This window comes from Apaloderma vittatum, unplaced genomic scaffold (genome assembly GCF_000703405.1).
Source record: "Apaloderma vittatum isolate BGI_N311 unplaced genomic scaffold, ASM70340v1 scaffold29604, whole genome shotgun sequence".
NCBI classification, from domain to species: domain Eukaryota; kingdom Metazoa; phylum Chordata; class Aves; order Trogoniformes; family Trogonidae; genus Apaloderma; species Apaloderma vittatum.
Window position 1 is genome coordinate 1 of NW_009713706.1, and position 10,845 is coordinate 10,845.

General features: G+C 36.9%; 1 protein-coding gene across 1 annotated transcript; it reads left to right on the top strand.

Moving 5' to 3' along the window:
- Positions 1–1,562: 1,562 nt before the first annotated feature.
- LOC104273227 (transcription factor Dp-2-like) lies at positions 1,563–9,433 on the top strand (the record flags this gene model as incomplete). Its single annotated transcript, XM_009868479.1, has 5 exons — positions 1,563–1,684; positions 4,704–4,751; positions 6,119–6,281; positions 6,819–6,965; positions 9,365–9,433. Coding segments are annotated over 5 exons (549 nt in total), but the record flags the coding sequence as incomplete, so codon positions are not given.
- Between the last annotated feature and the right edge of the window lie 1,412 nt (positions 9,434–10,845).

A 10,845-nucleotide genomic window follows, 5' to 3' on the forward strand; every position in this document is an offset into this window, starting at 1 on the left:
TTGAAGGAGAATAGATTTAAACTGGATCTTACAAAGAAGTTCTTCAGTACGAGGCCGGCAAGACTTTGGAATAAATTGCCCAGAGATATTGTGGCTGCCCCCTCCCTGGAGGGGTTAAGGCCAAGTTGGACGGAGCCTTGAGTAGCCTGGTCTAGTTGAGAGGCGTCCCTGCCCATGACAGGGAGGTTGGACTAGATCTCTAAGGTCCCTTCCAGCCTAGGCCATTCTATGAAATACGGCGTTACTGATTCTCACGTACTATTGTTACACTAGTGCTGAATTTAGGCAAGCTTTAAAAAATTCAGCAATCTATCACAAGCCAATGTAGCAGTGGCTTGATAAAAGTTGATACGTTTCTTGTGCCTGCATGCTGTGTGTAAAGCAGCCAGCCAGGGGTCTTTTGTTCTCCACTTTCAACAAGTAAGTATCTTAACTTGTACCTGTGTTCTGGTTTTGCCAAATTTCTGTTTTCATTTGTTTCTGTCAAGCCATCTACTTGGGAAAATAAATAAGGTAAATTTATGTCTTAAGTTTAAAAATACACACATGTAACCACAGTGTGATGTCAGGATGGATGTGAAGTGAACTAAGGAAATGAGAAATTCTTCAGATACCTTTTTTTTTTAATTGTTTAAAAAATATTAGTATGTCAAACACGTATCTATTTACATAGGTGTTTGATAAATTAGGCAGTAAAGGAAACTACGAAGTTTAATATTGGAGGTACTCAGAATATCACTAATGAATGTAGTAAAGCAAAATAAAGTTTAAAATATCAAAATAAGGTATGTGAGTAAAAAGCATTGTCCAAGCAGTTTTGGTGTGAAACTTACTGTACTGGAATCAAAATAATTTAACATGTGTTGTAGTTTATAGATTACTGATTAACAGTTTCAATTTTAAATACTATATAAATTCTTCTGGTGACTTACTTTAAAGAATGACCTTAGATGTGAGTTAAAAATTGAGACCAAGTGTGTTAACAACTATTGTATGGACAATTTCACCAGATTTGAATAAATGTAAGTTCTATTTATGCTGTTACAGACTTTACATTTAATTCCATTGCTACGGTGTTACTAGCTTGCTGGAATGCCTTGAGATCTTTTGAGTGCTAGAAACTGCAGGGAATATTTGCCTGCAGCTCAGATGGTCTTTGGTACCAAAGACACAATTGCAGGAGACAAATCCATTGGAAAGGAGACTTAATTGATTAGAGTGATAGGAAATTGCCTAGATGCACTTCCCTCAGAAAAACATTTAAATGTGTATAGGTGCAGATCCTATCTGCCATACATAAGTAATTATTTCTATTTGTCTAGATCTTATTCGTATGAATGGTATAGTAATACAGTACAATTAGTAAAAAACTCAACAACATTGTAGTTAACGTACAAAGATCCCCTGATGACATCTGTATATTTTGATTGCAGCTTGCATTTGGTATAGATGTATTTTTTTTTCTTACTACCATGTCTAGTGTGAATTTTGGCCTGTGGTAACCTATGTATTCTTAAGAAGGCTGTGGGGTTTTTTTATTTATTTATTTCTAAATTTCTTAGATTATAAGCACATCACAAAGACTGTCCAGTTCGGGGAGTGTTCTGATTAGGAGTCCATACAACCCGGCTCCAACAATGGTCATGCAGACACACGTAACAGAAGCTTCTGGGTGGGTCCCGGGGTAAGATTTTTGTTCTGTGTTTGAGGATCTGTTCTGATTTTTTTCCTTTATTTATACTGTTGAATCTCTATATTGGCTTATGGCTTCTAGTTCTTGCACAACTGAAAGGACTATGCTCTTTAGCTCGTTCAATATCTAGAGCATGTGAACATGCAAGTACAAGCACCAGACATCACTGTTTAAATTTTGGCTTATGGCAGTGTCTGTTTGTAAAAAAAGCCACAAATTCATGAGTCTTTTTAAAAGAAACCTTCATGTTTTCCGTAACTTCATAGTATATCCAAGTAGTTTCGCTGTTGAGTGTACAGGGAGAGAGACTGTCAAAACCAGAGGGGTTGAAGGATAAGACTATTATGGAACATTTTGAATGTTAGTCAGTGTTGTATTTTTAGTACTGTTTTCATGGTAGCAACAAGTTTTCATGGGGTTTTAAGGTATACTTCAAAGTAACATGACTGTCTCTTCTAAGGAAATTTTATCTTTACAGTATTTAATGATTAATTTATTTTTTTTTAATATCAGTACTACTGTGCTTATCTGTTTCAAGACAGATGTGATTTGCCTCTGAAAACAAAAAAGTAATTTATTTGTATACCCAGGTTAATTTTTTCTGAACAGGTGATGAATGTCAGCGGTACCTTTCTAGCTTTAGAGGTGGGAAAATGGAGCATCCTAGGACATGGCAGAAATGAGAGCATAATGTTTGTACGTTGACTTAGTTCATTCTATGCTGTAAGCAAGGACTGTCATAGGGTTGTACTTCCCAGTCACTGTATTCCCACCAGAGTCAATAAACTACATGCCCAGCTGAGCAGTTTTTAAACTTGATTTTTTTGCTGCATATGTGTTTACCTGCTCAAAATACCTTTTGAATCTACTTGATTCTGATTTTATTTGAAGGAATTGTCAAAGATTACTTTGTTTCTGCAAATGCTGTGAAGTGCGGAGGCCAGGCAGAAGTTCTTTCACTACCTGGAGGAGGGAAAATCTATACTGTCCACAGCTTGTTAAACTAGGGAATTAATGCCAATTAGCTTTCTCAGGCTTCATCCAAACCCAGGTGATGGAGATTCCCACGGAGGAACCTAGTTGCAGTGCATCCCCCACCAAGGATTAGCACAATCCTCCTGTTTGTATACTGCCAAAACCTAGACATGGTGTTTACAGAGCCTAAGTATTGTTTCACTGACAAAAAGGAGCAGGATGTTCTTCAGACTGGCCAATCAGTGGTGATCCCTGTGGAAGTCCATACAAAAGGTTGTATTTTCATCTGAAGAATGGAGGTGAAGAAGAGTCTGTAGTATTGCCAAATCTAAGCGGTGACCCCTTACTGAAAACAGTTCCAGAGGATTGCAAATGATGGCCTCTATAGTCTATCGATCAGGACTCGATAGTCTTGGTGACTATTAAGCAGGTATTCTTTATGGCAGTGCTGGATGCACAGGGCATCACTTCACCTAATGTGCGTGCCGTACAGAGTTAGGTGTATAGCTTCTATGCAGGTTATACATACGTATGCATGATATTTCTCAGAAATTATCAACATAGTAATTATTTTCTGAGAACTCATTATCATAGGTTACCACCCACTCCTGCGTGTGCATTATAGTCTCTTGGTGGGTTTTAGAGATATCTGGTGGCTGTTTCCTTCATTCCCCTCTTCATCACCACGTTCTTTTGGTGAACTATAGCCTGTACTCCCTTGTTTTTGCTGACAAGCAAGGTCTGCAGTCTTGAGGCATCCTGTGCCTGTTTATCTCATAGTAGCCTTGCATTCCATTCTCAGAGATAAGCCCCGCTCAAATCATTACAATGTGCCTACATCTCCATCTCACAAAGGCATTGTTACATGGTTCATTGCTGCTGCTTGTTGAAAGGCTTTTAGCTAGGAAATTTCCATCAGACCCTCGCTTCACGAGTCTAGACTACTCTCTTTACCCAAGGTTTACTCCTCATCAGATTCCAGATTGTTCCCAACAGCATACTTATTCTCAGGTTTCCATACAAGCTCCATCAGCCGGGCTCACAGAGCAGGGGCTAGCTCTCCTTTCACTGCTGTTCCAGGTCCCTGTCACTCAAGAAAACGCGGCAGCCCCAGCCCCCCCGACCCAGGTGTGCCACATTCCGGCAGCTTGACGGGGTAAGCACCATGGACAGGGATCGGCCAAAGCAAAAAATCCGGTGGCTGCTTCCGAGGCAATTGTCTGCTGATGGGTGGCACAAGCAAATCCCTGCAGGCAGGCTTTCATGGCACAGGTCTTGAAACCCATCACTTCTGTTCAGCTCCCTTCATAACATTGTCAGGTTTTTAGCTGCATCAGTATGTGCAGTGAGCCCCTGGTTCTGAAACTGCAGGGTAACAACATGAAGCAGTTCTCAAGCAATATGCATTGTAACAGCTGCAAGCATAAAATACGTGTTTGGAATACAACTGATGAAGTCTACTTGCTGTGGCTAATAAGCAGAATGATAAGGAAACCAGCAGTGATTGGTGACTGCTATTCTTATGCGAAAATCACGTCAACTACTTTACAGTATCTCTCTTTAGCAACCTATGCATCAACTCTAACATGTTTAGTGTTTTACCTTGGTTTTTCATTTAAAAATACCAAAGCATTCAAAGACTGAAAATATAGAGTATATCTTATGTACTGTTTCAAGGCATTTTTCTTGCATTTGGAGGAATTTTCAAAGGATCCTAGCTTCTCTTTTTTGGTGGGATTTGGTTATCTAGCTCACATCATCACTTCCTGTAGTTCCAGATGAAGTCACTTCCCAAAAATCATAGGCAAAGCATGGTAAAATTTGGAGTAGAACTTCTTGGGCAGTGAGCTCAGACAACCTCTGAAGTCCTAACCACGTTCCCTCAAGTTTTGCCAAGCTGTGTTTGTGCTGTTTTCCCCTTTCAGTAAAGATGTAACACCAAATGTTAGTAGCCAGCTAGGCCCAAAATTACATGGATTTTGTTGGTCTAAATATGGAATGCTGTTTTCATCTAAGTTGAATTGTCTTTTCTTAGGGACAGAAAGCGAATTCGAGAATTTATAGAATCAGATTTTTCAGAAAGGTGCGTATTACTGAACATATATATGTGTATATTTGTATATATTTTATGTATACAGTCATACCTGATTTACTTCTTCAGATATGGCCAATCAGAGAAATGGGTGTATGGTTCACACTTTCAGTAGTTTTGACTCTCCATGTAAAAACTATGTTGTATGCTATTCCTTGTAGTTACAATTCATTGTGCTTTGCTTTATCACTATCTGATAAATACATTTGCTGTTGCAGATGATACTGGGAGTTGTCAAGAAAAAACACATCTTCAGAAACAGGATTGTTCTAGTTTTCAATGTAACTAATACTTGTAAGGGGATTATCTTTCCCTTTGCTTCAGAAGCTTCTTTGAATGCATTCAAGGTGGTTTTGTTTGTTTACTTACCAGGGATTAGTCGAATAACTATGTAGGGATTAGGAATGTTTCCAAAAAAATTTTCTGGTGTTCTTTTTCTTTATTCCTTTTCTTCTTTCCTTTTTTCCAGTATTTTGGTTTCTTAAATATTTTAAAATACAAGAATGTTTTTCAAAAAATTTAATAATTTCCTTAGCTTGTTACTCTTGACAGAACTAGACCTTTTTCTCTAAAAGAATATATCTCTCTGAAACCAAATTGTAAAACTGTAATTAAAAAAAAAAAACCAAAACACAAAAAACAACCCACAACAACACAGCTGAGTTTTTTAAAGACTTCTGTTGAAATATGTATCCAAATCTAGCTTGTGTGATAAAATCAGTTGCTCCTGTTTTTTTCATTACCATTATCTAAACTTTTGCTTTTTTTGAGGAAGAAAATGAATGTAAAAATAACCCTTGTTGTCAGTTATTAATCTGGCACCATAAATATCAATTAGTATGTATTTATTCTCCACAAAAGACATTCTTATATCTCAGTCTTAACTACGGTGCCAAAGATATTAAAGTTGGTGGTTAGGAGATCTGAGGTATCTTCTTCTGTATTGTAAACAGGGGTGTCTGACCTCTCTGTTTTAAAGCACAAACATGAGAGTTCCCTGTAAATCTGGCTTCCAGGCACATAAACCCCCTGTGAGGTTTTCCCCCTTTTTTTAGTTGCTCTTCTGGAAAACTACCTAGAGATGAATTGCAAATCCATTTTTTTAAGCATCTGCCCAGTAGCTTGTGTTCAAATAATATCAGTATAGAAATTGCTGAGAAAGAAGGGTGGAAGGGGCTTCTGTGTACGTTTTTGCCAACTTGTGAGAAAACAGAAGCTGGTTGAAAAAAAAGCAGAACAGTAGACAGTACATAATGTCATGAGTCCAGATTCCTCTTGCAAAAGGTAGATCTTCTGCTGTGTAGCAAAGTAGCTTATTAACATTCAGTGTATTAAAGTAATTCCTTTTTTCCTTCCAGTAAGAGAAGCAAAAAAGGAGACAAAAATGGGAAGGGTCTGAGGCATTTTTCAATGAAAGTATGTGAAAAAGTTCAGCGTAAAGGAACAACTTCATACAATGAAGTTGCTGATGAGCTGGTATCAGAATTTACAAATTCTAACAGCCACCTAGCTACAGATTCGGTAAGCAATTATATGTTGAAATTTGTTAAACCACTACAAAATTGTCTGATTTATCATGGTATTCTGTCCCTTCTGTTTGCACTTTTGCTGCCATACTCCATACTTTCACTTTGCTACTTTACAAAGTATAAAGACTTACCCTCTGAAATTAAAAAAACAAGAAAAGAAATAAAATGAATAATTGAACTCCGTCTAAATTATAAACAAAATAGAGAAATCTGCCAGAAGAATTATCTTTTAAAAAAAGGCTATTCTTGTATCCACCATACACAATCTTGTCAGGCTTTGCAACTGTAAGAGGCTTGCCATGATGGGAATGTGCTGCACAGAGGCTTCAAGCAGGTCTGAAACTTCGGTTTGCACCCACATATGCCATGTGATATCCAAGTAGTAGCACAGATGAAGGCATTATATTTTAATAACACTCTTGATTTAAACTGCCATTTTCACTTTTTATCTTCTACATATCTATGAAGGATGTGGTCAATCTCTTTTTTGAATTGCTTTGTTTTAATTAACACTGCATTGTTTTCTTAGCAGGCTTACGATCAGAAAAATATTAGACGGAGAGTGTATGATGCTCTTAATGTCCTGATGGCAATGAACATAATTTCAAAGGAGAAGAAGGAAATCAGATGGATTGGCCTTCCTACAAACTCAGCTCAGGAATGTCAGAATCTGGAGGTAAAGTGAGGTAGATGGGAAATTGGGAAAGTCTGTGTATTTCACAGGTTGTGGTAATGGAGATGCTCTACTTCCAAAGAGGGTCTTTTTCTCAGTTTAAACTTAATTCGTTTTGAGTCTTGCACACAATGTTAAAATACAATTTTTGATACGTGAATAAACTGAAAGTATATCTATATGTATGCTTAGTTCAGTTTATTTAGTATACATTACTCAAAGCTTAAAAAAAGTTTACAAAAATGGACATAGAAACCTGAATTACCCAGACTAAAGTCAAAAGAATTTATGCTGCACTTATGCTTTCAAAATGGTATACATTTAAAAGTAGACCAATTTTCTATTCTTGTTTGTACTTGGAATTGCCATTCAAAGGAAATTAAATTGAAAAATAATTCCTGCTAGGGTGTCAAATACGAATTATGAACTGGCACGGAAAAAAATAAAGTTTTACTTAGTGGTAATTTCCATTATTTTTCCAGCACACTGGGAGTTACCATGTTTTTGCAGGGATGCCAGAATTTATATGCACAAATGTTGCTTGTTTTTCAGGCCAAATTCTCTATAAATAAAAAGCACAAGTTACTATATTTACTGCAGAGTGCTGTAAATGACTGTCTGTAAATACATCTTAATATGTATTATATTTGTGATACCTTGTGACATTGAACATCCTAAAAGGTGGGTGGGGTGCCTTTCCATTACAGAATGGTTTTTTGTGTGTGTGCAAGTTCATTTACATTGGTTGTTTTTCTAGATGTAATCAAAAAGCTTTTACTGTCCTTGTCCATTACAGCAACTTGGAAAATACATCCGCCCAAGGAGTATGCGTATAATTGATCAGAGATTCTTTCTTGAAAAAAAAAAAAAGAAAAAGAATGGATAAATCTACACTTTACATGCATTCATGTGAACATTTTATCTTCAATATAGGTTCTTATTACAAAGACCAAACTTGAATTTCATTGTATTGTCTACAATGATCATATGCTATGCACTGTTTCAGGCTCTAATTACATATGCACAAAATGGAAGCCAGGAATATTTTCTTAAAATGTTGCTTCCTATGACATAATTGAAAATAATAGAAAATCATAGAAAATAAAGCTGCATTTTCATAGTGTGAAATCAAGACTTAACTTTGCTTTTAAAGCTGTATCAAGTGCCAACGCTTTTTACAGTGTAATTCCATAATATGATTACTAGTACAAAAATGAGAAGTACAAAAACCTGTTACAGAGAAACCATGTCTAAATTATATCTGTATTGTTTATTGGGTTTAAGAGTTACATATTTGTTCCAGCAAAGACAGTCATCTACTGTGTTCTGGAATAAGCATTTTAAATATTAAAGGGTGTGTGGAACCACCATAAAGCAGCATCATAAATAAAATATGGGGTGTATAGGCCAGCAAAGTTTTAAAAGATTGCATCATTTAGTTCAGCAGATGAATGAAAAGGTACTTTAAGGGTTTAATATTTTTGAGAGCAGAGATACACTGCTGGTACCAACAGGGTGATGAGCAAAAGTACCTTTGAAACATGATGACTGCTGTATAATTATTTAGTGTTGCCCTAGAGCGCTATTTAAAATACCATTGGATGTATCTGCAGTGCCAGTAGGCATCCAGTACTGTTGCTGTGCTAAACGCTGCATGCTTAGGTGGAAGACAGCTTTGCCCCCTAAATTGGCATTAACAGAAGTGTTGCAGGAAGTGGATTCTGTGCTTATGTAGAAAATATTACCTCTACCCCCTTTTTGTTGCTGAAATCTTGTTAGTTTAATCAAGTGTCTAATGAGTAGTCCAAACAAAAAGTGGAGGTCACTGGAAAGATGCAGGTGACGATCCTGAGCCCAGTCTCCAAACATTTATGTCTAGTAGCATGGAGACCAGTGGAAGGGATGTGCAAAATACAGAAGAGCTGAGGGCAGGAGTTAAAAAAAAAACGAACCAAAGCACCCACTTAAGCAACTGTTTAATTTGATGCTAAGGGATACTCAGAGCACAATACAAAAGAGGAGGAACAGGTGGGGAAATAATACAGAGTCTTGTAATAATTTTTTACTGGAGTTAAAATTGTTAACAAAGAAATTACAGTTTGTCAGACCTATTTTATGGAGAAACTCATGTGACTGCAGTCAGTCTTGAAAAATGAAGAAAATACATAGCAAATGTGTAGGGCTGAAAAGAATTTTGCAATTTACTTATTGTGCCTTATTTACTTATTTACTTATTGTACTTATTTACTTATATGGACTTTACCACCATTTTCAAAGAAAGTATGGATTTTTTTAACAGTATTAGCACACTGGTGTAGCTCTAAAGCCTGTTCAGTTTGGCACAATGGAATAGACAAGGTAACTAAGTAAATATTTTTATACATTTACATTCATATTTTAAGATAGAAAAACAGAAGCGGATTGAAAGGATAAAACAGAAGCGAGCCCAACTACAGGAACTGCTGCTGCAGGTATACTTAATTTTAAGCATTTTCTCTGTAAATGAAGTTATCATGTGCAAATCTGACATGTTAAAACTTATCAAGTTCTGTCTATATTTATTTAGCAGCTGTGATATACTAGGGAGAAAAGTTGTGACCTTTCTGGATTCTAGTAGGGGGACCTCTTACCCTCACTTTTTTGGTTTAATTTTCCCCATTGTAAAAGAGTGTGCTGCATCTGCGTGCCACAAGCTTCTCTAAGTGTTCTGCTGAAGCTTTGTAAGCATTAGTGGGAATGAGAACAACTCATGAGTCCCCTTTGTTGACTCCCAAGGCTGCCTGGAGTTAACCTTTTCCAACTGGTTCTTACTGGAAAATTTCTCTTTGATGCTAAGCTATGAAATTCACAACTGAACTTGTATAAATGTGTACAGACTTATTTTGAGATAGACATTTCTGGATCCTAAGAGCAGAAGACTGACAAATCCAGTACTTTTACGTTCTGACATGCATCTTTGGGACTTGACTTCTAGCTTTGATTGCAGAAATATATTTCAAATGCACTTTTGCTTATAAATACAGTTATGAGCATTCTTAACTGTTTTGGTCTCTGCAGACTTTCAGTAACTATAGATGCAATCAAACTTGTTTATGATGTTACAGGCAATAAGGCTGTATATTTTTCCTCGTGCAGCTATATTGATAAAATTTTCATTTAATTTGATATGCACTGAAACTTTTAGATATCTAATATTTCTTCTTTTTTCATCACCAAAAACTCTACCTAGGGTGCAATTCTGATTCTGTCATGTCTGACCTAATAAAGTAGCAGCTTCTCTAACTGTAACATAACAGAATCCTGGTGAAAATAAGACAACTCAGGCCCTCTTAACTATCACTCTGAAAATGACAGAGTGATATTCCTTTACTATCTACACCTGTCATTATTTTCTTATGTTCATTGTCAAATGGTTTACCAGTCCTTTGGAATTCTGTCTATCCATCTTTCAATTAAGTGGAATAAGTATTGCCTCAGAATGGATAAGTACACTGTTTTAAAATCCCTCAAATAACATTACCTGAACACACACATTTTCATACATATCATAGAATCATAGAATGTTTGGCGTTGGAAGGGACCTCTAGAGATTCTCTAGTCCTACCCTCCCTGCTAGAGCAGGATCCCCTAGGGCAGCCACACAGGAACGCGTCCAGATGGGTTTTGAAAGTCTCGGGAGAAGGAGGCTCCACAACCTCTCTGGGCAGCCTGTGCCAGTGCTCTGTCACCCTCACAGTAAAGAAGTTTCTCCTCATGTTCAGGTGGAACTTCCTATGTCCTAAATTAAACCCATTATTTCTTGTTCTATTACTGGGCACCACTGAGAAGAGATTGTCTCCTTCTCTTTGACATCCACCCCTCAGGTATTTCTATACATTAATAA